The following is a 26,817-nucleotide window of genomic DNA, read 5'->3' as shown; positions in this document are numbered from 1 at the left end:
GATGAAGCCGTGCCCGGCCGCTCCCGCGGCTGCCCCCCGGCTCTGGCGGCGGCGGTGGGGTGCCCGCAAGCGGCGGAGGGCTGGCGGGCGTTAAGCGCCGGGGATGGAGGAGCGTGTCCCGCTCCAGCACACGGGGCGGGGGAGAGGCGGCAGGGTGGCTCGGTCGGGCTGGGGCTGCGGGGCTTCCCCTCATGCTCGGCACCTTTTCCTGACGGCGGGGGGACGAGGAGGCAGCCCAGGACAGCGGTATACCGCCTGCCAAGCTGACCGTGGGGTTAGCCAGAAAGGGTTTTGTGGGTTTTAATTGTCCAAACCCACAGAAACCACCCTAGTGCCCGCGTGTGAGGGGTGGGCTGAGCTGGATCAGCCAGCGGCAGGGCTCGGGGCAGAGTCAGCCCGCGGGCTGTGCCGGTGCCCTCTCCACGGGTGTTCGTGGCGGTGATGAGGGCTAAGCCGCCTGCCCACGGCACTCAGAAACGCTGTGGTGTGCGCTTGTAGCCTGCCGGCCGGGGCAACCTGGGCAGCGGTGACAGGAGCTGTGGAGAGCAGGTAGCGGTCATCCACCTTGCCTTATTTTAGAAGAGGGCTGAGTTCAACTTGGAATGTGTGGATGTAGCTGTAAGGGGCTTCTAGGAGTGCCTTAGCAGGCATCGAGCATTAGTTTCTTCTGTCATTAAAAAAGTGTTCTGGACAGGCTTGTAAAAAGTGCAAGGTTATGATCTTGTGATGCTGTCAGGCAGTACTTACTGATATTTGAAGTTTGGGAGTGCGGTGTGGCTGCATTTGCATGCTTAGGTTGTTTTCCAGCTTTTGCTTTGATGGTGTGACTGTAGGTTGTTGGTTTCCAGAGTGGCAGACTCCACAGATATTGCTCCCACAGTAACACTGATGCTCATCTGATATAGTTGTCTTAGTGAATAACAGTAGTTAAAAATCACCCTGTGTGTGTGAGAGAGAGATGAGTAGCTATTAGATATGAATTTGGGATGTTAACTTGTTGGATGGTATCAGAGAGACTTAATTCTGACAAAAAAAGCTCCCAAACCAGAAAACCTACCCTACCAACCCTCTGCATCCAAGATGCCCAACGCAAAAATACCAAGGCAAAAAGTTTTGGGATTTCTTCCAGCGTGTGAAATGCAATATGATCATTTGAGGAAACCCTTTTAGGAGAGCTTTGCAAACAGCTGTTAATCACACTGCTTACTTGGGAGTTGCATGCAAAGCCGGGACATTGTAACAAAGAGCAAGGTTGCTTAATGTGCATCATGCGATGTCTTGGGCTCACTCACGTTTGAGATTAAAAAAATAGCTAAAAGATATTTGTACTTAAGGATTTTCAAAGTCCTGTAAAGATGGGTTATATCCTAGTATCCCCCTTGTTAACTTGCAAGGGGGTGAAATATGTCTTTGCTTTAATGGAGAGAAATAATCAAGCTTTCTATGTTTTGCTTTTTAATCCCACATGGGCTGGGGTGAGCCTGTGTCTACAGAGTGCAGTGGAGGGACTAGGCTGTAGAGCCGAGAGAAATTTTTGAAAGTCAGCCTCATTCCTGCTGTTGCCTGCCTGGGCTATTTAAGGCAGCTGCTCTCTCCCTGCTGCCTTGGTCCTTACTCTCTGCTCTGAGCAGTGAGCTCTTTGGCACATGACTGCTCTTTCACCATGTGTTTATAGTGCCTGGCACAAAGGTCCCTAGGTGTAATTACAGCCTCTGGAAGCAAAAGTAGGAAATGCTGGAGATTTTTGTTGTTGTTGATAGTTTCCCCGTGTCTCTTTTAAGGTTTTTAAATCTCAGTGGGGGCTCTGATACCACATTTCACATTTTAGGGTGTTAAACCATTGATACTTTGTTACATTGGTACTTGTAAGGAGCTATAGCTGTTAGCAAGAGAGAAAGGATAGCTAGCCCTTTTTTAGGTGTAAAACAGTCGAGTTGTGCTGTTCTTAACTAACTGGTACAAGGTGGTTTGTTTTTTTTTTTTTCCCCACATGCCTTCCACCAGTATGTGACCTTGTGTTTTGCACTGAGTTTTGAGGTGCAGCTGGATGATGAACCTTGAAATTATGCTCTCTTGCTGAAAGAATGTGGGGGAGGAGAGAGATGTGGGGGGCAGAAAGATAATTGTTACTTAAATCAGTGCAGTAACATGAAGTCAAGATATGGTCAAATGTTTGTTTTTCTTTTCTGTAAACACAAATTGCTGTGAAAGTTAAGTAAATAAATGAACAGGTAATTGCTATGAGTCTTAGTCGCATTCAAATAACTTGCCACCACTGTGAGTGTGCAGTGCTTACTTGTCAAATGTGAAGTGGTTAACAGTACGGTTTGTGGGGTGGCATGGGGGGAACTGCGCAGACATGAGAGCGAAACCCAGTGTTTCAGCATGTTCAGCGCTCTGGTGTTCAGTCTGTGCGTGTGATGGGTAGGGCTCGATTTGTTTACTGTCAATATGAGTAGAAAGGTATCTGCTGAATTTGAGAGAAACATGATTGGGCTCTTGTGGCTCATCTCCTTGGCAAAGGAAAATAATTTCTGATGGTGCCTCTGCAGCCTCTTGTAGCTGAGCTGAAGACTGGCTCAAAGGAGGAGCTTTTGATTCAATGTGGTGTAGCTCCAAGGTTTTCTCTACAAATTTGTCTAATCTGCATTTTATGGGAAACACCACTCTTCAGTGAGGAAATTCTTAGTTCTCTGGGTGGTCCCTTGAGGCAGCTTTTCCTGCATTCTCTTTCCTTTTCATCTTTGAGTTTCATGGGTTGCTTTTGATCTCACATTCTTGTCACGTTTTCAGTAGACAGATATGTGTAGTTGTTCAAGAACGGCTGTTTCCCAGAAAATCAATGGAAAAACTGTCGTTCAACTTACTCATGGTTTTATTTTCTGACCTCTTATTTGATTTATTGAAGTAGAATATATAAAGTATGCTTGAATGTGTGTATATCTCTGTCACTTGCTTGGAGAACCTTTCTCTCAGTCAGCAGTGCCAGTGGTGAGGACTAGGAAGACTGAAGCAGGAGGAGACCCATGAGCCTGTTGTTAGGTGAAATGTGACCCGTTGCCCATGGAGGAGTGATTTAGGAGTGGGAATTCATGTTTACTCTTCTTGCTGTGATTGTGTGTATTCATGTGCTTATTTGTTTCTCGTGTAAATGGTAAAATGATTTATAGGAGCACAGAGAAGAGACTGCTCTTTAACATGCAATTTAAATGCCGTGTAACCTTGTATTTTTAAGGGCTCTATTTTTCCCTTGAGCAACTGTGGCTTCCTTTTATTTCAGTGAGGGCTTGGGCAGTTATTTGAAATTACAGTTCTGAGCTTCATCCTATGTGTGTGTTGTGAGAATTCCCATCTTATTGGGGGCAGGCTTTGTGACAGTGGAGGGGGAGAACATACGCCCCTTGCATGAGTGCCACCAAATGTCTGATTTTGACACTGGTCTGAGAGAGTGTGAGGTGATAGTGGGAATGGGTTATGATACTAGCCCTGTTCAGAAGTGGGTGATTATTGGTGGTGGTGCAGTCAGGTCCTTGTGGGGTTCATGTCCGCCCCTGTTTTACTGCTTTGCATTATTCTTTGTTTTCTTGGATTGTTGTCTGTGTCCTTGACCTCTGTCTGCGAAAGACTGGGCAACTTCTTGCAATTATAATGCTATGATGCTTCATCAGTGAGCTGCTGAGATCCTTCAGAGGCATGTGCTAACCCCTTCTTGAAGATCAGCCGCATTATTTTGTCAGGTCTCCCCTTTTGTCTCTGTCTTGTTTGTGCCACTCTCCAAATTTTTGAGTTCATCTTGGCCAGAGTCCCTGACACTGCAGTCTAAAGCTTAACCAGAGGTTGCTCTGCTGCACTGAAACTGCATTTGTTTTGTCGCTGGCGAGTGCATGGCTAGAGGTGGCTGCTCAGTGCTGCTTGTACTGTTGTATAGCAGGCTCACTGGAGAGTGTGCTGGTGTTACTTGCTTCTAACCAGTTTTGTTTTGTTTTTGTTTTTTTTTTTTTTGTCCCACAGGTGCCTGTGTCTATGAAGGCTTGTTGTTTGAGGTAGGTAAGCTTGAATGTGTTATGCTGGGGAAGTGTTTAAGAAGGTGCTGTTGAACTTGCCTCTGATTCCTGATTTTTGTCACCTCTGCAACTGGGATGGCTGATGTGCAGCAGGTCACAGAGCTGTGAACCTTCAGCCTGCTGGAAAACATCACCAAAATAAATATTGCCCTCAGAAACGTTAGAAATTCTCCCTGGGCCTTTTAACCCAACCACTCTCATTCTCATTACAGCTCTGCCTGTTTCTAACTGGGACTTCTTTTTCCAGCAGGGGATAATATGTGAGAAATTTCAAGGTTATTGGCAGCCATATGAATCACAAACGTGCGGTCCTAGGCAAGATAGAGGTTATGTTATGTAAAATGTCACTGTAATGCCAGGGTATGTTCTGTGTTTTGTTCTGCTGCACAACTCCCCCCCTCCCCCCTAATTAACAAGGTATTAATGACAACAATTTAACATCTTTTCCTCTGAGCTGACTATGGTGAGTACTGTGTGCCCTGACTCTTCTTTATAAACCTGAAGTATTTTCATTTATAGTCTTCGTCTTAGCATGTACATAATCCATGAACAACTTTGTACAAGAATCACAGTTCTGAACAATATAAACAGTCTTTTGCAGTGTAGCACTTGTCGTCTGCTTTCCTTCCGTACTCTGGGCTAAAAGGAAACGGCTGAGCAACTTTACATTTCTGGAGTGTTTCTGTATCTGCCTCCAATCCCACAGCAGACTTGCTCAGGGATTTGTTATCATAGGCTGGGAGGCAGCATACAGCAGCTGTTGGGGAAAGCCTGGGGTTTTATTTCCCTTAGAGCTCTCCAGCAAAGCTGGATATGTGCTCTGCATGTGTGAGATGTGGCCATTGGGTATCCTGGAAATAACTGGTAGCAGGTGGTTCCTTTGGCCTTCTGACATGGACTCAGGGTCTTGGAAGTTTTTCTGCTCCACAAAGGGAATGTAGTGGAATTTCTAGAGACGAATGTTTTCAGTGGGTGGCTTGGGAGGAAGCTGAAGCAGGCTTAATGTGTTTGCTCCTCTTAATAATGCACTGTGGAGCATCAGTGTTTTAACAGCAGTTGGAAAGTTTGTCTAGATTTCAACTTCGGTGAACTGTATGGCGGGTTGCTTTCTGCTGAATGTTGCAGCTCAGTGAGGGTCAGAGCTGAAGGGTTATCAAGTGAGGGGTTTCATCTGTCACTGATTACTACTGGCATGTCAGATTTTTTTGTCTTTTCTTGGTGTTCTGATTTAATTTTTTTCTCTTTCTTTCAGTGCTGCTGTGTGTTTGAAATGCTAGTGCAGGTCTCGATAATATCATGCCATAGCATTTGTGCATAAAGACTGTGGAGTATTCTATGTTAGGTGCTTCCTGTTTAAAGAACTTGCTTTGATATCCTTGATTTTATCTCTGTATTTAGTAAGATTATTGTGTTTTTACCAATAAATGACGTCTGTAAATGTAGTGGTTTTCATTGGCTGTTCAAGAGGATTGCTCTGCAGTAAAACTTGGAGCAGACACAAAACTGAGGAAGGTATACAGCTGGCATTTGTAATCAAGTAAACCTTGAACAACTGAAGCTTGTTGTTCTTGGACCAAGGACCTATCCTGTCTCTTGTTCATTGTCATGTCTGAAGATGTGCCTGCTTTCCTGTCTGAATGATGCTTGCTGTGGGAACAGGCCTTTGCTTGCTTTTCCATGAGTATTTTGGTATTCCTTCCATTTTGTATATACTAATGTAAAACCTTTTGATTACTCTTTGGAATTGAATGTAGATCAAAGCACAGGCTCTGTGGCTTCAGCTAGCAATCTCAGAATGGGTACTAAATCCACATCGCTTCTGACTCAGATGGGGAAAATATCACATGCAGTACACCAAATCTATGGGCTAGCTTCATCTTCCTCTAGTGCTGCTTCATGAGTTTCTCTGGGTGACTGCTTTCCCTAAGGAAGCAGGAACTGCATAGGCAACCATGGAACTTACAGATAAAAATGAACCTTTAATAGGTCTTGTTTCCTTCTCTGGTTTGTGCCACTTCCAGCAGCATTACTGAAGTTGGCTTGGTTAACTGTGGTAGAAGTCAAACACTAGAGGTGTAGTGTATGAGTGATTTCAAGGCAGTTGGTACTTGTGGGTTGGTGGCGTGGAGCTGCAGAGCTCACGTTAGCTTTGCAGAAGGCCCCTGTCTCAGAAAGGTCAGTTTTGAAGTGAAAGGTGACAAGATAAGCAATTGCCATTATTTCAGTTCCTGCAGTTTCCCTGGCTTCAGAATGAACATTGTATTAAAAAAATACGAAATCTGAAGGCCCATATGTGAGACACTTGCTCTGTCAGTTAAACTTAGTGCTTGTAAAGGATTGATGTAGCTGCCCGACAAATGAATGTTGGGAGGTATTGCCTCATGTCTTTGCTGGTACTATTGTGTTTGCTGTCACTGGGGAGGAGGGTCTTTCTGAATCACCAGTTTGGGATTCTGGAGGTACAAGTTCAAATGTCTTATCTGTTATACTGTCATCCTAATGAGCCCATTTTTTTTCTACTTTTATCCCACATCATGAGAAAAGTAAAAGTCCATTCTGCCTGTAATCTTTGTGTCTGTGTTGCTGTTTAATCTCTCTGGTAAGACTGGTGAGAGCTTTCACTGGCCTTTTTGTCAGAGCTGGTGAGTATTGTGAGGAGCCGGTGGTGTTCTCAGGATGGTGGTACAAGGCCGGCACTTGCAGTTGGCCTTGCTGGGAGCTCCATGTGGGTCACTTAATGGAAACATTTTAGGAGTATGTGTTGAGCCAGTGGGTGCATACTCTGCTGCATGTATCTCGCGCTGTCTTTCTGAAACAGATATGCTTATGCTAACATGGACAGAATCATCTTTGGAATGGGACAAAAGTTACTCTCCTGCGACACATTCAGTCCCTTCCAGTTGGGTTTGTGTACCTGTTTGGTAGCATGAATGAACCCTTCTTTACTAGAGCTGAGTACAGCTTTGGTCTGTTTCCCAAACCATTACCAGCTTTCAAGTGTAGCTCATCTTGGACTTGATCTTTTCATTTGCAGTTATTTTATTGACGTGTTTCTTTTAAGTCTGTAGACAAGGAGAGAGGCAAGAAGCTAGGCAAGGGAGACAAAGAGGAACAGATGGACAATTATTTCTTCAGAGGATACTTAAGCCTCTTGTGCATGCAGCAGCTGCAAAAGGAGCATTAATACCTTGACTGTAGTACCAAGAGGAGGAAGCTGATGGTAACGTGGAACAGCCCTAGATTTTATAAGCGAGTGTGATGAGTAGTACCATTATCAGCTAAATGAAAAGGAAAGCGTGAGTGCCTCTTCAAGCTGTGGCTTGACAAAATTGGACCACTGAGATAGCACAGAGATTTCATTTGGATATGTTTCTAGAAGTTTTTCCCTTAGCATTGTGCCAGAGCACTATGTGATTGATTTAACTTGTGTGGTTGAGTTGGATGTGAGTGACAGGAGTAGATCTGAGTGACATAGCCCATACCTGAGGTGCTCCCTACGCTGGCCTTGAGTTGGGCTATGCTTGGAAGAGCTGGTGTGTAAGGAGAGGCCGTGTCCCAGCCTGGGCACATGCCTGCTCACAACTGTTGCAGTGGAGCTGAAGGGAAGCTGAGCTGGGCTGCACGCTGCTGCGTGCAGCAGTGTTGGAGCTCTGTCTTGAGCTCCTCTTGCTGGTTTTCTGTGCTGTCAGCTGCATTGTGGGTTAAACTGAGTTTTACAAGTCTGGACCCCTGACATAAGAGAGTATGGATGGAGGTGACAGCAGAACTGGTTGTGGAATTCCTCACTAGTGGTGCTGTAGTGTGCCCAGAGCAGAGTAGAGAAGCAGACTAGGGGGTAATTTTGTGGTTTTAGCATTTGTATATGACTTCGGAAAGTTGCATGTAAAATAACCTGTTGGGTGAAGAAATCCCAGTGACAGGGCAAATGTGCAAGCTAAGGATGTCATCTCTATAGAGCCTGTTCCAGAGGAGGATTGTGCTTTCTGAGTGTGTTTGCTTACAAACCATTTACTTGCTGAAAATAAAGCTTTTCTAAATGACAAGAAGGCATTGGGCCAAACACTGCAACCTCACCTGATGGCTCTCCCCTGGAGTGGCAGCTTCAGAGTATGCCTGTGGCACTAATAAAGCTGTTGACAACCTCCAAGAGAAATGTGTAGAAATTTCTTTGTGTTTTGTTTTAAACCATGGTTTAAAAAGAGACACGGTTTCTTTTCAGTGTCTTCTGTTGTTCAGGGGTTTTCTCAGTGTTTCCTGTGGAAGTAGTTGTAGGTGAGCTGTTACTGGCTGGTTGCAGGAATGCTGTTTGCTGCAAGTTTTGCTTTATGGCATTTGGCTGTCTTGCTTGCTTCTGCTGCAAACCCAAACTTTGAAGTCACTTGAAAAATCTTCGGTGCATAAATTGAACGTTTAAGGGTAGCAAATGCAAGTGCTGCAGAGTTGCTTGGATTGTTAACACGGCAAAACTTCTGCATCTTGCTTGACTGGCTTAGCTGCTGGTATATTAAGGGTCAGCTTGTGTTCATGTGTTTCCTCTGAGGAAAAACACATCTCTGTGTGTATTTTCCAGCTGTGCAGAGGAGGTTTGTGTTCCTCCCTCCATCTTCACCTTTGAGGGAGTTTTCAGGTCCACACAGTTTTTTTTTTTTTTTTTTTTTTTTTTTTTTTCTTAGCTGGAGGGTAGTGTATGTGGGGGTGAGGAGACATTCATGCCACAGTGAAAGTAAATGTGTGTGTGAGGTATTGATCAAGTCCATGTCTGTATCTTTCTGCCAGCTGGCTTGTGCCAGGAAGAGTTTTCAGCCCTGGGAGAAGGGGAAGGGAAGCATGGAGCTGTGATTTAAGAGCGGGAGTTGGTTTAAATGGAAAGTGTGACTTAATAAATGACACTTCATGTCTGGTAGCTACTGCGGTAAGGAAGGACAAGTCCAGCTAAGCAATCTTCAGTAAATTTTTATTTTGTCTGTGTTAAAACATAGATGTTGTCTGTTGTGACAACTGCTGGTAATGCCTGTAAATATTAATTTCTGAACTGGCAGATTCCCTTGGAAGTTTCATGAGACACATATGGAGCTTTTTTAACACTATAAAGCATCAAACAAGCCAAGTAGCTTTTCTGGAAAGGAAATGTTTTTAATTTTGGAGTTTGAATGAAAACTCTGAATAGAATAAAAAGCTCTAACTTAATCCACAGTAAATGGTGCTGTACTTGTGCTTCTACCAAAAATTTTACTTCTCTTTTTCCTTTTGAAACTGTCTGAAAAAGGATTCAAGTTAATTGAAATACTTAGTTAACTTGAGCATCTTAAGAAAAGATACTTTGGGTTTAGCAATCAGTCAAAAGAGCAACATGCCTTTTCCAGAACAGGAATAAAAGAGAACTCTAGCTCTTCAGATAGTTCAGATTTTCACCTTTTTAATTCTGATCTGCAGTCAGGCACGATAACCCAAAATAATAGTAATAATAAAAAAAAAAAAATTCACATGTTCACAGATACCTATTGTATAAACACAACTTCCATCAGCTCTATTATAAATGAGATCATCAACTTAATGTATGCATTAACTGCAATTTTTTATAAGCACTTGCAAGGAACTGGACTGATAGGGGAGGAACAGCAGCAAAAGGTAAGGAGATAAAATGGTGGAGGCATGGAGCTGTGTTGTGCTGGAGTTAGCTGCTTGCTCAGCTTCAGAGATTTTTTTAATATAATTACATTTTGGCGTATTTAGCTCATTTCAGTGGCAAGGATAATCAGAGTGGAGAAAGAAATGGCGAGTTTCAAGTTCTGTGTCTGAAGAAAAAAGCGCATGAAAATGTTGATGGTAAAAGTTTAAAGTCTGTGACAATAAAACACTTTGAAGTATCTGACATGACTGCATATAACACATTCTTGTTCAGTAAAAAAGTATCCTTTTAAATCTTGTGATAAACGTGATAACATGTTGGAATTACATGTACGCTTTGGTGTCAGAAATTTAAAGAAAGCCTGATTTCATGCTTTTAAAACCAGATTTGTTTCCATCTGTAGTTTGTGCTGAGTCAGAGATATAAAGGGAAATAAAATAATAGAAAATACTTCCCCCCCACCCCCTCCCCCAAATTTTAAATGTTTCACTCTAGATAGTTTCTATTCCAAATATGCTTAGTGGCTATTTAAAATAAATGTTAACAGGTGCAGAGTACTTCTGGTTTGGGGATGTTTCAAATTAGCAATATAAAATCAGCTTCACTATAACTTCTTTAGAAAGATAACAAGTTACTGCTGAAAAATGAGATCATAATTGAAGATTTCAGTTGAAGGTTTTACTTGCTAACTTTTACAGTGGTCAAAATGTTTTTGACTTTTTTTTTTTTTAATAATGTGATTTAAATGCCACTACTTAGCCTGGGGATACATCCTCAGCTCCACCAGGGAACAAAGCTATAAATTTCTGTTTATTGCATGCACATAACACTTGGTAGCTATAAACTCTGGTTTACAGCAGCATGAATCTTCCTTCTGTATAATGTTCAAATGAACATTTTACAGAAGACTAGGATATTATCTCATTTGCTGTGGGGGTTCTTCTTTGAGCAGCCTGCAGTCTGCACTCTTGATTTGGTCTTCTGTGGTCTCCCACATGGACATGAGTAGTAGGGAGGTAATGAGTTATTTGTGTTGGAGGCTTGCAAGACCGAGGTTGCTTTTTCCTGCTATGGCAGGGTGGATTTATTTTGTAGACGTGAGTTGACTAATATCTTATATATGATGATTTTTATTTATTGAATAGATACAAGTAGATGCTGTGACTCTCCCAGGACTTCAAAGAGTAGTGATGGAAAGACTGGGGACATTTGATTCAGCGGGGGCCTGATTCTGCAGTGCTGTTGTGCAGTCTTTTAAGCCTGTTTAGAGCACGTGCATAACACTGAATAATTGTTTTGTGTGGTGTGTAGGACTTAATATCCAACTTAACCTTGCTTTGTGTGGCTGATGCAAAGTGATGGGAAACAGACCTCTTGATTTATATGAATCATATGTAGTTAAGGTTTATTAATATAATGAGATGCTTCTCATGTAGGAAATATCTTCTTCTTGTGCATTTCAGAAAGCTGAGATCAACTGAAGATCAAAAATAAAGACAAAAGTGTTTTTTGAATAAAGAATGTGCTACATGTGTGTTCCTTCATGTTCCTTGAAAATAACAGTATTATATAGAGGAATGGGGGTAGACTCTTTATTTCATGGAACCAGGTGAAAGAGGCATAGATATAAAATGAAGATTATTCTCCTGAGGATGTAGTGAATTCTTGTCTCTTAATCAGTAATTTATTTTTTTTTTTTGTGTGTGTGGACAGAAGCACACATTTTAATATGTAACAATTATTATTTTATGTGTTAGTGGTTCTCATTAAGAAGACTTTTAAATATTATTTTTTGGTCTGAGAAAATGAACTCTCATTTTATAAGGAAACTCAACACTGTTAAGATAGCTGAGAGATATGTTCTAGAATTATCACATTTGTTTTGTTTTGTAGCAACTTGAAACTTATTCAGAATACCAAATAACACATAGTAAAAATGTGAGAACTTATTCATGTTATATATCTCAATATAAGGGGTTTGACATAGTACATACAATCACTACAGTTTGCATATCAGTGTTTTTTCAGTTCCTTTTTCACTTCTACCTCTAAAAAAGAAGTCCTGTGGAGCTCTAAGACCCTTACACAACTGTCAGCTCTATTAAAAACTTATGTAATGCGAAGTGCTGAGAGGATCTACTTAAACTATAACCTTAAGCTATACCTAACTCTACTGTAAGCAGGCGTTACACTTTAGTTGGAGAACTCTTTGACAATTCTATAAGCTGTTGTCTTTCAGGGGTTTTTCACATTGAGGAGTGCTGTGAGGGTATTCACACATCAGAAATGAGCTGTGACTTAGCCTCTGGAAGAGTAAACCTGCTCTTCTTGCTACACCTGTGTTTCGATGAAGAAAGCAACTGAGTCAAGTTGCAAATGAAAAGCTGTTTGCAACACGAAAGACACATTGACACAACACAAACTTTTGTTCAACAGCTGCTGGTACATTGTCCTGAAATGGATGCAGGAGGAGATAAGCACAGGGATAGGATGGAGGGTGGCTGGCCTGGCTCTGTCTCTGGAGCCAGGCCCTTTTCTCCTACATCTTAGACCCCTTGTTGGTCTCAGAGAAGCAGCATCTTTCAGTTCTACCAGTGCTTGGAGCTGGGCAAGAGTTTAGGTCCCCACAGGCCCTGTGTCTGGGAGTAGCAATTTGCATCTGCAGGGCACGCTTTTGGTTTCTCCAGGCACTGCTTTCTGAGAGTAGCCATGTTCCTTTTCATGAAATACCTAAGCAGGGGTGAGGCAGACTTTTTTTTAAATCAAGCATTGTGCCTTAACATTTAACCTGATGCACCTGAAGCACGAAGCTGGTGTCTGCTTACCCTGAAATGATTTATCTGCTATACTTACCGGAGAGGTATTTCACAGCACTCTGCAGTGGGCTGCAAATACACTAAATTTACCATCTAGTTCCCTACTCTTCAAGTCTGCACATATGTATGTGTCTGTCTGTTTTCATGGCACACTTGCTGGACAGAAATTGTTTTTTTTTTTTCCCCGGTGTAAAGGGGATCTCATATTCTAGCAGTCCAGGGCCCAGTGAAGAAGTCATGGTCCTCCTCAGGTGTCTGTGCATGTTTAAGAACAGCCTTTGGCCTGGGTTTGAACCTGCGGGGTGCTCTTTCTAAGTGTTCAGGCACACCTGGCATTTGTGGCAAAAAGATTTTGAAACCACCCTGTTTTACTTTAGATAACACAGAAGAAACATGGACAAATTAATAAATTAAAAGAGGTAATTCTATGAATAGTAGGGCTTTTGAGCTTTAATCAGAGACTGCATTGCCTACAGTGACTTTCTGCAGCCTGTGGGTTTTTTTCCTTGAATGTGTGAGTGTCTGCTGGCTGCAGTATTTTGCTTAAGGGATCTTTCCTTTCCATGCAATATCCTGGCTTGTGAAAGACATGTGCTTTTATCTTCACTGTGTCATGGGAGGTGATCTGGCATCAGCCTTATTTGGAGATCAGGGTCTTTACAAGAGCTGCCCTGTTCCACATTTTCCGTCTCAGTGATCTTCCTGGATGGTAGCTGTTCATCCACGAACACTGACTTAAGTAGATGGTTAACATTTAATAACACAGTTACAGGAGCTATATGCCAGAGCCTTGGCAGGAGATGTTGGATTTCTCATGGATTCATTCACCAGGACCACAGTTTAACAATTACCCGGTGTTCATAAATTTCAGTAGTCATTGTGCCTCCCATCTTTCCAGATGTATTTGAAGAGCCTTGTTTAGGAAATAATGTCTTCTAATTTGTCATTTACTTTTCTTTTTTAAAATCCCAGCATCAAAAATTCCTTTTTCCTTTGCTAGGTCACTTCCTTATTCCTTCCCTCTACTCAACCCTATCAAAACCTTCGTCAGGTTTCCCATTTGCGTTTTCCCTTTAGAACTAGGTGTTGCAATGTCTAGTTAAATGGCAAGAGAAAATATAGAAATCAGGTTTTGCCAGTGGAAAACTATAATGCATTAAAAGTTGAGACCTGTGGACAGTGCAAAGTAATGTAGCTATAGAAAGGTGACAGCTTGCATCCCTTTGGGACCTGTCTCTCATGTAGTTTTTTGCTGGGCTGAAATCGGCAACAAATCTTTTGTCATACTGGTATCTAACCTGGGCCTTGCATTGAAAACTTTCCTGTTTTTGAATTGGGAGTGCAAGTACTAGCTTTGGAGTTGGAAGCAGTGTCCCACGGATGATGAAAATTCTGGGAAAAAGTAAAAGAGCTGATCCATAGTAGGTTTTATGATAAAAGCAGAAATGGAAAATGGTACTTATCAAAGCTGTAGATTTATTATATTCTGCTAATGCTTATGACAGCATAAGCCAACACTGTTCTTTGTGGAGCAGTGAAGTATGTCTGCAGTTTAGGTGAGAAGCAGTTTTGTTCAGTAGGGTTAATAGGAGTAGATTTATGTGTGCATACATGTATATGAGACTTGGCCCCTTTATTTCTGAGGGGCTTCCAGTTGTGTCAGGCAGTGGCAGATCTGCATGCTACAAGTGGCAGAAGCAAGAGGGTGTTTGGGTTGGAAGTCAAAACCTGCTTTCCCAGAAGGGATTTCATTGTATCTGTCCATGTCAAACGTGACTTCAGTTTTGAACAGTCAGCCCTTGCTTTTCTTTCTTCTTTCTTGTGTGAGTTGTAAATGACAGCTCACTTGAGAACTGATTTTTCCTCTCTTCAGCATAATAATTTAGAGCTGCAGAAATCACCCGAGGGGGCACACTTCTGGAGATGGTCATCTTACCATTTTTATGTGCTGCTCAAAAATTCTGTAATCATATTCCAGGAACATAATGTTAATGTTCATCAGATGACTTTTAAAGGTCTTTGAGCTGATCAAGAAAGTCAATATCGTTTTAATTATCCCCAGACAACATTTTACAGAAACGGTGTTTACACTCTGAATATACGTGTACCATCAGTAGCTTTAGGAGAGAAAAAATTAAGATGGAAGGCTGGAGCAAAAAAGTCAGGAGAATTTGTGCTTCCTATTTTGCGTTAGGAAAGAAACAAAAAGATTGTGTATTGGAAAGACATTTGAAAGTGTGCTGTCATGAAAGGCGCCCGCTGAAGGTGATGTAAGCTCACTTGCTTGTAGCTTAAAGAGGGAGAGGGATATAACCTCCAGTTTGAGTTATAACAGTAAGTCTGTTTTCAGTCTCACTTTTCTGCTAGCACCCACGCACACTTGCCAGTTGCCGTGAGGCAGCAGTTTCTTTGCGTATTTCTTTCTTGTTGGCATATGGGGTACAGGATTGTTGCGTTACTGTGACCATAGCATATGCTACAGTGACACATAGGTACATCCTGCACCCAGCAGATGGTAGGGAGAGGTTTACTGCTCCCTGAAGGGAGAAAGAAGTTTTTTCTAGCAGTTTCTGTGCTTTGAGAACAGATCACTTTAGCAAAAGAACTTGAGATGTTTGTTTGCTTGCTTTATTTGTCATGGCTCACTGGAGCAAGCAATTGCCCTAATGTGTGTGTTTGGGATGTTCTTTCAACTTCCTAAATACACTCATATATGCAGCTGTGGGCAGGTCCCACTGAAGGCTGTTATGATCTTGGAACTTGGACTGTTTTCTTCTAATGTTGGTTGTCTCCTGGAGGGAGGCTGCAAAATACTGTAAACACCAATGCAGTTTTCAGGAGTTTTTTTTGACACCTGGTATCTCCTGGTGAAGAAACAAACTTGGTTTGACTGTTTCATTTGATCTATTAGGTAAAACCAGAAATGATGCAAAGAGGAAAATAACCCTAACACTCTTTCTGTGGAAGACAAGGCTGACTTCTAATGCGATAACAGTAACGTCACGTCTCCTTCTGCTGTCGTTTGAATGCTCTGTGGAGCTGAGCAGGCATGTTACTTAACTTTTGTGGGCAATAGAAATTCCACCGTGACGTTGATTGCTGCAGGACACCTTAGAAGATAAACACAGGATTTCTTTGCACCATAAGAGTGCGCCTTTTTCCAGCACCTCTGGATTCTGTCAGTGCTCTTAATTTCTATTGTAATACCAGTTACCAGAGGTTTCTATCACAGCCATGATAGTTTTCTTTGGGATGACACTGAGTATCTTACCGAGGAATTTTTTGCTAGGATTTTTTTGGTAGTTTGAAAAATAATTGACCCTGGATATCACCGTCAAGAATTAATAGAACATTGCTGTACATTTTTGATGACTCACAAATAACTTTTGGATTGAATTTGTAAGATAAGAGAGGAAAGTGGTTCCCCAACTCTTGTTGTCATTGACTGGACATTGGGGACTTTCCTTTAGTTAAGGATACAGGAAAATCCTAGTCTTAATTGTTAGATAAAAATGTTGGAACTACTAGTATGTATCATCAAGAAACTTTCTCCCTCTATAGAGAAAAATAAAGCTAAACCAAGCTGGTTTTGTTTAGAAATGGAAAAAAACTGTTAATACAGATTGAATTTCTTCTGTCTTTTTTTTATATAAACAACTTTCTGTCTCATTGTGGTATGGTATCAGGCTGACATGAAAATTAGTAGGACAGATGAAATGACCTGGTTTAGATGGATCAGTATAACACAAAGTGACACTGAATATATAACAAATAGTTTGGCTGTGATCTTTTTAACCGACTTTCAAAGTAGCAGACAAGTCTATTAAGGTTGAGCTTTGTATGTGGGTTGCTGAATAGTCACATAGGCAGCAAAAAGGGCCTTTAGTATTGAAAAGCAGGACTTGGTGCTCTCCAGTTCAGGGGTCAAAGCAGAATTACTTGGTCTGACAGAGCCTGGAAATGTTTGTCTTATGTCCTGTTCCTTTGGGTGTGCTTTAGGGAGGCAGCTGGGAGAAATAGTAAAAGCTAAGGAGAAAGGCTGCCAAAAAGGGAATTTGGGGGAGTTCTGTCTGCTCCTACATGCCAGAGATGTACTGGAGAGGCAGCTCTAGTACCAGGCTACACTAGCACATTTGCCAGCCCAGGATGTGTTCGAGATCTTGTTCTTTGTCCTCAAAACTTGGATGAAGAAGTTGTGAAGAACTGGTGAATGTCAGATCAGTCTTTTGAAATAGATTACTAGTCTTTTAATCGACCATAAATGTTAGGGAAAATTGGACTACTGTGTCTAGACCGCGGTCCCATGTGGAATTTCTTATCTTCTGGGTTGGTTTCAGGTGTTTCTTTTTCCCTTGTTTTTTCCTTGAATAACTCATGTCCCCATCAGAAATGTCAGTATGAAGCCTACTCACCATTGTACTTGTTGTACGGGCTTGTTAAATTAATCACTTCAAAGTTGTCCAGAATGATTATAAATCATTCTCTGAGCCTTTTCAGTAAACATTAACTCTCCAGTTGTGGCTATTGTCACTGCTGAATTTCACAAGAAGCCAAAGATATTCATTGGTGCTTTCGGGAAGACGTATAATGGACAGAATCCCAAATATGAAGCTCTTCCAGATGGGTGCATTGATTTTATATCACTGCTCAGATCTGTCATCCTTGAAAGTGGCTGTAAAGAGAGCCACATGATGCTGTGATGCTCTGAAGTTTATGATGCTAGGATGTCTATATTTCTGCCATGCATATTAAATGCTTCTAGTGGGAATACATACAACAGACTTCCATTGGAAGACTGCTGTAATTCTCCTAGTGCTGTTATTTATTGTTGAGCTGTATATTAAGGAGACCTGTTAGGATAAAATACTCGGTGCTTACTCGATTTTGTAATCATTATAGCTACTTCAGAATCATTCAGTAATGAATCCTCTAACTAACCCTGTGAGCTCAGTACCAGAAGTATCTTTGTATTACCAGCTGGAATACTACAGACAAGAGAGAGTCCTAGGCATTTTCAGGCACCCTTAACTATGTTTCTGAGGATCAGTGAGGGGAGAAAAGCTCTCCCTCCTCCCCCAAATGATAGATACTGAACATGATTTCTTCTTGTATTAATTTGAATAATTTTAAGCCAGATGTTACATTACTCAAAAAAATTAAGAAGTTTCATAAATTGCTGCCTTTATGTTTTATGGAAATCAAAATTAAACTTTGCAGGCTCAAAATTGGGAAATACTAATTTAAGTTTGATACAGAGCACAAATTTTCAGTGAGATCAACAGGAGCTGAAAGTTAGGGTCTTGCAATGAGATGACAACGATGAGAAATTTTGGATCTTGCAGTTACATACATACCCTTTTATTTATCTCAGTTATCAAACCAGAAATCTTATTTCTAATGGGGATGTAGTATCCCTGAAAATTTTAACCTTTTTTTCCTGGCAATTCATCTGTTGTCCTACATTAATAGATTTGGTCAAAATCATGTGGGAATAATTGCTTTTGGGTGCTTAGCAAGCATGAGACCAATTTCCTGTAAGTCACGTGTTCTTTTGTGGTTCTTGAATATTCATATTTTCAGAGGAAATACAGGGTTGGCTGTTTAGTTATGAACTAAAAAACCTATGCTGGTTTAGACAGAGTTATCATTACTGACACACTAATAGCCAGCTCTGAGTTAGGGGATGCATTCAATCCTTTTATGCATTGAGCCTGCTAGAGTGGTTTCAGGTGAAAACATGAACAAACTTGTTAGCAATTTTTTTCCCACATTTTTTGCAGTTTTATTGATTCTTCTATATAAGTAAGAAGTCTGATTTTCTTGAGTATTTAAGTAGTTAGTTTACAGTTAAATTCTCAATAATACAGAATAAAGGTAACTTGCTATTTTTTATTCCAGTAGGGTTTTTTTTTGTTTTAGAGAATCAGAATTTTAGAAGTGTTCCATTTTGAAAACCTAGGTTTGATTTTAAATTGGAGGCACTTAAAAATTGCATCTACTCCTTTCTGTCTCAGTTTCTCAGTGAAACTGTGAGACCATCATGCTTATGGAAAGGGAGGGAACCTATAAGTGCCTCAATCTACTGTTGTAGAGAAACGTTCCAAAACAAAAATGAATTATGTTCTTCCATTGAGTGGCCTAAGGACTAATTCTTAAGTCTCTCTTCCATGTTTTATTTAAAACAAAGGTGCCTAGAATGAAACAATAAACTTAATGAAAATCTGTTTAAAATTTAATGAAATCCTTAGGACAAAACAAAGTCTAATATATTACTTTCAAAGACATCTGGAGACATCACATTAAATAAAATAGAACCAACTGAGATACAGTTGAATATGAATTGAGCAGAATTTTTCCCAGCATTTAATTTTGCATTACCTTGGCAAATAAAGCTTGGTAGCAGACCAGACAAAAAACTTAGATGCAGTGCGACAGGGCAAGAGAGCCTTAAAGAGTCTGTAATGTGCTCCCTCTGCCCATGAGGACTGTGTATGCGTATTCAGTGTGTGTATGTCCATCATCACAAATGGACTATGTTTGCATTAGGGAAAGTCAGTGCTGTCAGACTGATTTAGTGAGGAATCTTACGTTACAGACTTTCTTTTGAGAATGTAAACATTATCAGGAACGTCTCTGGTTTTTCTGCTAGAAATTACAAACAAAGCATTGAAAGGAATAGTAAGGCATGCTGTAAGCAGTTAAATCGTGCTGTAGCTCAAGGAGCTGTGTTTTGCCTTGACAGGTTTTTAAATGGGAAGGCAATCCTACTTCCCATAAGAGGAAAGATGCAAGTGTGCTATGTTGGAGAGCTGCAGACCTTTGTCTCCTTTATGTTTATGTTGTGTTTCATCAACGGTATGTTCCATGCTTGAATGCCGTGTCCTGGCACAAGTCTATACCTTTTCTGGTTTAAGCAGAATGCTATCATCAAAGCCCTGTTGGGCAAGCTGAAGGTGATGCTGTGGTACGTAACATCATGTGGAGGTTTCCTGTCAAGACCCTATGTTTGCAGTCATAAATGAACGTGGCCATAAGCCCTGTTATCTAACAGTAGTACGTCTTGCAACTGCAGAAATTTGGGCATGACTGTGGTGTAGTGTTTTGCCTTTTTTTTTTTTTTTAATGCTGTAATTTTACTTCTTAAGAGGTTTTTGGATGCTTGAGTGTAATCCAGTGAGTGATCCTATGAATGTGATGTGTGATTAACAAGGTAAAATGAGGACGAATCCGTGATAACACAGGACAGCTGACACATTGGCATGATTAAAAGTAGAACTGAGTTTAAAATCCTCTACCTCTGTAATGTTGAGATTTTTTTCAGTCTGGTCCATTAATACTTTGATACTTTCAAGCAGACTTAAGACAACATCGATCCTGCTGTTTCTTTTGGAAGATGCTTTGGTTCATCAACCATCTGTCCAGCTTTGATATTGTGCAACATAGGGTTTCTCTTATTCATCATTTCAGCAACAGTCATGGGATCCTTTCAGTGAGTTTCAGAAGGATTTGCTGGCTGTAGAAGAGTGGTGAGACCTCTGGATCTCCTCATGCTTTGGAGGGGAGTGTTCTGGAGTTACCATAGATACTTCCATCTCCTCTGACCTGTCCTTATTGCAATGCATAAACATCTTTTTGTGGGGGAAGATCTAAACTTGCAAGATGTAAGAGTGTCAATTCTTCTTGCTTCAGGCATAGAAGTATCTTTGAGATCAGAGGGATCTGTGAAATCCCTAGGGAGAAGCGTTATCCATGATATTTTGCATCCTAGCTGTGGGCTGTGCAATAAGGCTGCTTTTCCTGCTATGAGTAGCATCCTACGTGTTGTCCAGTTATCCATTTGGCATGGCGTTTCTGTCTAGTGATAGTTGAATGTGGGTGCCTGGTGTGTCATGCTTATACATACCTGCCCAGGCTGTTAGAAGCATTGATTTATAATATGTTGCCCTCTCATCAGCATTTTTTTATTATTATTGTTGTGATAGGAAGTATTAGTATCAAAAAATAAATTTGGAACAATGCTTTCTAACCAGAATGTTTTTGCTGGACTTCCATTGCTTTTGGCAAGTAATGCTTTATGCTTTTGAACGTGTGGCTTTGTTCAGAATATGCAAGATGCAGGCAGCTCTGATTTAGAAAGTGGACTTGGCCTATCTGTTGTTAGGCTTGTTTCAGTTTAGAAGTTTAACAATTATTTGGCAGGGGAAGTATGGTTTATTAGACCCTTCTCTAATATTAAAATTTAGCACAGTGGACCACAGCAGTTTGTTAATACATGATCACATCCCTCCTTTCAGTTTTTCAGGTGAATATGTATTTTGTTTTGCAGGTACTAGCAAGGGGAGTGATCTCATCTTCAAGGTCATATATTTTACTCAGCACCCTGTTTACACAGATGCCTTCTTTAGGTTCTACAAATAGCTGATAAATCCACATGTTCAGACTGAGGAGATGATTTCTCATACTGCAGCTTGAATCAGTAACTTCCTTGTTAAAATCAGCAGCAGTGCTGTCTATGTAAGAGCTGCAGTGGGGTGTCTATACTTAATATTTTTAGTGCATTCTGTATGATGCCAGCATGTTTTTAACCTTACTGAAGTCTTCTTGTGCTTCTGCTATTCATTGGCTTTTTAGTGTATTTATAGAAGCTATTTTTTCAAGCACTGCAGTAGAAATGATGAGAGCATCTGGTTAAATCCATCACGTCTTGTAGAACAACCTCTTAATGGTTATTCTCAGTTAGATGAAATAGAAAAAATAACCTTGGTAATTGAGCCTTTCCCCCTTTAGATGGTTATAGCAATATTTTAAAGGCTTTAGATATTTAATATAATTAGAGTGCCATAAGTGTCACGACTGTGCTTTTCTGCAATGGAAACCGCATGTTAGCTATGAGAGCAGTAAAAAGAGACAGGTTTCAGCTTACACTTGGTTCCAGGGAGCACTGCCTATAACCTCTTGTTTTACAATAGCATAATAAAGAATGCATCTGGGAGCTTTATTTTTTCTAAAGGAAATTTTCTATCTGTTGTGGAGTTGTTTAGTTTCTGTGGTATTCCAGATCAGTCTGTGCAAGCAAATTCACAAGTGGACTTAATTCAGTGCCTCAGTCCAAACGCGTGACACCAGGTTTGTATAGGAAGACAGTGACTCACCTGCATTTAGGTTAAAGCCATCTAAGGGCCCTGTACTACTAAGCTGAGAGTTGGGTAAGGATTTCGTTCCCTTCTGGATACATTATGTCCTTACCCTCTCCTGGTTGATGGAGATGCTGGCTTCACATTGCAGAACTCGCTTCTTCCCAGAGAAATCCTTGGGTTAAGTGGTGTCTGGTACGCTGAGAACATGGCCTTTCCCATCATCCTTGATCAGGAGTTCTGAAATGCGCACATTGTAGGTCAGCTGTTTTTTGTGGCTATTGGAGTGACTGATGCTGGGACTGCATTATGGACCAGAAAGAGGAGGACATCTGAAGGAGCATCATCCTTTCCTAATGTGGTTACACCTCTGCCAGGAAGCCTGTGGTGGGGTAGTGCTACCTTGTAAGGGTGTAACTTGTAAGGATCTAATGAGTTTAATCCCTGTAAGGATATAACTCATCTGATGCAAGTTTGGGTGCCAAACAACTTTGTAGTGTTGTGTGCAGGGGATGCTTTCTGATATTCACCCTCCCAGCACTATGGAAGTGGACTGTTTTTGTTGTAGTCTTACCCTGACCCTTGACTGCAAGGTGATGTGGAAGCAAGAAAGCTATGATTTGTTGACATTCATATTTGGAAACCTGCCTGAGATGGTGTTGACAGCAGCATCTGTCTGGAGTGACAGAGCGGGGTTGTGCGGGGATTGTAGGGCAGGTCAGAGAAATGATAAATAGCCATCCTGTGCTGGCATGGAGAGTTGATCTCTTTCTTAATCTTTCAGTCTCTGGAAAGTGATGCCATAGCAATTTAGATGGTGACTGTAGACTTGCCAGTTTGCATTGTTGCAGAGCAACTGGAGGTGAGGCCAGAGTCACTTATGGAAACGTGATCAGCGTATTTCTATTTGGGGAGCCCACATTCCTGTACCCTTTAGCTTTAGAGGAGTGGGTTCTCAGCTACTGTAAGTGGCTTTAGCTGCTTTGATGTCAGTGGAGCTCAGCATTTTACCAGCTGAGCATTTGACCCTCATGCTGGCAGTCAGCCTTCAAGCCACTGAGCTTATTTAATATATGAAGCAAGGCTGCAAAATGGCAACTGGTTTACCAGTTGGTGTTTTCCAAAGAGTGTGTGAATTTACCTTTTAACTTTACTTGCAAGAGATTTGCAGTAAGTCCAACCACTACTCTGTCTCTTGTTCTTGCCTCCTTGTCCCTACATGTGAAGTTTTGACTTTTTTGAGCCAAACTCACATGTACATATATAAAGAAATGATTTATCACTGGATACAACAAGAAAGTGGTTGTAAAGGAAGCTGGCTTTGGAGATTGTGTTAAAGCAGATGTGCTCATGGTGGAGTTGAGATTCTCTTCACTTGGCCATCTTCGGACACCCTAATCCTCTACAACCCCTGTTGGGAGTGGCAGTTACTCTTGTGCTTATTAACCATTTTTGTGGGCTGGTTTGAAGTGAGGGTCATAACTGTTTAGGATACTTGGGGGGTTTTGTGGCTTTTTTTTCCCCAAATCAAATACAAGTACACTTACAGGTTACAGTCTTCCTTGGAGGCTACCAGATTTACCAGTCTGTGAGATCTGCCCGAGTGTGTAGCTGGTGGGAGGGATGAGAGAAGTTATTCATTAATTTGTCCCTTCTTTCTCTGTGCTGTCTACTGTCCCTGTGCATATGAAATTATCAGGTCTAAAGCTTGACTGGTAGGTTTGGGCCAACTCATTATTTTCTTAAACCAGTTAGTGCTGTGTTTCTTCTGTATGTCATAAAGAAGTTCTTCTCTTGGGGTAATGCTTTGTTGTGCCAGCTTCCGAACACAAAAACAATTGTTATGTGGGGTTTAATAGGCTAATGAGCAAAGCATAAAGTTCATGTCCTCTGTGCTTTTGTAAGCATTGCACAGTATTCAGAGTGTCTGAAAGCTTGAGGTTAAGCCAGATGTAGCAACATAGATTAGGGGTGTTGAGGATTACGTGTAGATGGAGAGTTGTGGGCTGGACTCCCTCAATAGATGTTTTTGGTGTTACCCTTCTGCCTGTTTTAGTATCATCTCTAAGCTACTGGTGTGTGTTGAGATCTGAGTTAATCTGTACTGTGCATTAACACTGGAGCTGATGGTGTGTGCTGGGCAGCGTGCTCAGGCATCCAGAGGCTGTAGTCCAGGCTGGAGTAGGGGAGCCCTTGAAGCAAAGCTGTTGGATGGTTTGATAAGCCCTCCCTTTGCACAATCCTGTGTTCTTGGCATGGGTACTGTGTCCTGCTGGGGTTCTTGTGACTGTCTGAATTTGACAGAAGAGGGCTGTATTTTGTGCTCTGCACATGTTTCTGCAGTAGTTTCAGTGGGGTTACTCTTACTCTAATCAAACATGATTATCCTTGCCTTCCCAGGCACTTTGAGTGTTGGAAATCCATCTGTGCTTTGCCTCTGGCTTCCCTGGGAACAGCTCCTGGCTCTGCTTTGTGTTCATGTCTGTTTCCTGGCAAAGCAGTTGCTGTGACTGCTGAGAAGTCAAATGAGGTCTTTTATTGTGGTCTGTTTTTTTCTTGGCCCAGTCATTTTGGTCACTAGGAAGGTGATGATCCCCATGTGTCTGAAGGAACTGGAAAACAGTGTTTTAGGAACACAAGCAAAACTGCATTTCTGTCACTCCTTCCCTTCATTTCCCCTTTCTCTTAATCATAATTTTATATAGATGTCCAGAGGATTTTCTTGCTGAGCTTTTGGCCTCCTTGTGTTCTAATTGCTAGTTTATTGACTACGTTGTCCATATGGTGACCTTGAAATGAAAGCAGGGCAGCGTAACTGATGTGCTAGAGTCTTTCTATCCTTAACAGAAGAGAAAGTAAAAATTTAAGAGTGACAAAGTTTTTTAATAGGAAAATTCCTGGGATCCTTCCCTTCTCCCTTTGTTTTTTCTCCCAGTATTTTGCCTGGCTTTTTAATACAAGCATGTATATGAATAAATAAAAGTTCCTTCAGGTATCGTACTTTTTTAAACAGTACTTTTAAAGAGCTACACTTAGGTTAATCTGTTTGCAATTTTATCAGAGTTTTTTACAGACTTAGGGTAGGAAAAAGCCTCTTCACCATTTACCTGTGGACTTTACAGAGTCAGTGGAGGCCAGGGTTTTAGTCCTGTAGGAGAAGATCAACAAAAGGGCATTGTAATAGTACTTGTTATGAATTCCTCTAAGAATGGTACCGATGTTAGGAGGAGTTCATTTGCAGAGTCATGGGTATTCTTCTGTGTATCAGTGCTGAAATGCCATCTCAGCTGATTTGCAAATGTCTTTCAAACATCCATTACATGATTGAAAAAAACACCATTTAAACTGAATTGACCGCCAACCAAAACTGTGCAATGTGTTTGTTGTTGGAAGGTGCTACCACACCTGGGAATTCAGAAGCACCAAAGCTGATTTTCATTCCCAGAGCCCTTTGTTGCAGTGCAGAATTAATTCAGAGATAAGCCATGTCAGAGGGAAGGAGATATAATACTCAGCTTTGGGTAAGCTTTTTGACAGGATGTCTTTTGCAAAAACTACTGCCACGTCTGGAATCCATCAAACAGTTAGCAGGGGTCCCTGAACATCCTGAAGACCAAACATGTAGGTGCTCTATCTAATCCAGCCTTTATTTGGTGGTTCTGGAGAGTATTTTGACTACAGAAAAACTGTTCTGCATCACCTCATTGATGAAATTACCCTCTGTGCAGAAGGTGAACCTGAGGCCTCTCTGTCACTTAGGTCCTGAATGCCATTACAGAATCAGAGAATTGTTGAAAAAGGTTGCAAAAAACCTTGAAGATCATCACCTAGTCCAAAACTTAACCTAGCATTGACAGTTCCCAACTACACCAGATCCCTCAGTGCTATGTCGACTCTACTCTTAAACACCTCCAGGGATGGGGACTCCACCACCTCCCTGGGCAGCCCATTGCAACGCCCAACAACCCATTCTGTAAAGAAATGCTTCCTGATATCCAGTCTAAACCTTCCCTGGTGCAACTTGAGGCCATTCCCTCTTGTCCTCTGGCCTGTTACTTGATTAAAGAGACTCATCCCCAGCTCTCTGCAACCTCCTGTCAGGGAGCTGTAGAGGGCGATGAGGTCTCCCCTCAGCCTCCTCTTCTCCAGACTAAACACCCCCAGTTCCCTCAGCCGCTCCCCGTACGACCTGTGCTCCAGACCCTGCACCAGCTCCGTTGCCCTTCTCTGGACACGCTCGAGTCATTCAATGTCCTTTTTGTAGTGAGGGGCCCAAAACTGGACACAGGAATCGAGGTGCGGCCTCACCAGTGCTAAGTACAGGGGTGAGATCCCTTCCCTGTCCCTGCTGGCCACGCTATTGCTGACACAAGCCAGGATGCCATTGGCCTTCTTGGCCACCTGGGCACACTGCTGGCTCCTGTTCAGCCGGCTGTCAATCAACCCCCCCAGGTCCCTCTCTGACTGGCAGCTCTCCAGCCACTCCTCCCCAAGCCTGTAGCGCTGCTGGGGGTTGTTGTGGCCCAAGGGCAGCCCCCGGCATTTGGCCTGATTGAAACTCCTCCAGTTGGGCTCAGCCCATGGCTCCAGCCTGTCCAGGTCTCTCTGCAGAGCCTCCCTACTCTCGAGCAGATCAACACTCCCACCCAACTGGGTGTCATGTGCAAACTGACTGAGGGTGCACTTGATCCCCTCGTCTAGATCATCAATAAAGATGTTAAACAGGCATGACCCCAAAACCGAGCCCTGGGGGATACCACTCGTTACTGGCCACTAACTGGATTTAACCCCATTCACCACAACTCTTCGGGCCCGGCCATCCAGACAGTTTTTTACCCAGCAAAGCGTGTGCCCATCCAAGCCGTGAGCAACCAGTTTCGCCAGGAGAATGTTGTGGGAAACGGTGTCAAAAGCCTTGCTAAAGTCAAGGTAGACAACATCCACAGCCTTTCCCTTATCCAATAAGCGGGTCACCCTGTCATAGAAGAAGATCAGGTTTGTCATGCAGGACCTGCCTTTCATAAACCCATGCTGACTGGGCCTGAGCATCCGGTTGTCCCTCATGTGTTGTATGATGGCACTCAGGATGAGCTGCTCCATCAGCTTCCCAGGCACCAAACTCAAGCTGACAGGCCTGTAATTTCCCAGATCATCCTTCTGACCATTCTTATAGA

The 26,817-nt window shown here is 42.0% G+C and overlaps 1 protein-coding gene across 1 annotated transcript in view; it reads left to right on the top strand.

Moving 5' to 3' along the window:
• Positions 1–3,474: 3,474 nt before the first annotated feature.
• FRAS1 (Fraser extracellular matrix complex subunit 1) overlaps positions 3,475–26,817 on the top strand; it is a 173,025-nt gene continuing 149,682 nt past the window's right edge. Inside the window, exons 1-2 of the mRNA XM_026847900.1 lie at positions 3,475–3,496; positions 4,012–4,043. Coding sequence (XP_026703701.1) covers positions 3,475–3,496; positions 4,012–4,043 — 54 coding nt within the window. The remainder of the gene's footprint in view (positions 3,497–4,011; positions 4,044–26,817) is intronic.

The sequence above is a fragment of the Athene cunicularia genome (assembly GCF_003259725.1).
Source record: "Athene cunicularia isolate RWA chromosome 4 unlocalized genomic scaffold, athCun1 chr4_part2, whole genome shotgun sequence".
NCBI lineage: Eukaryota > Metazoa > Chordata > Aves > Strigiformes > Strigidae > Athene > Athene cunicularia.
Note: the sequence above shows the minus strand (reverse complement) of the source record. Positions and strands in the feature narration are given on the sequence as shown.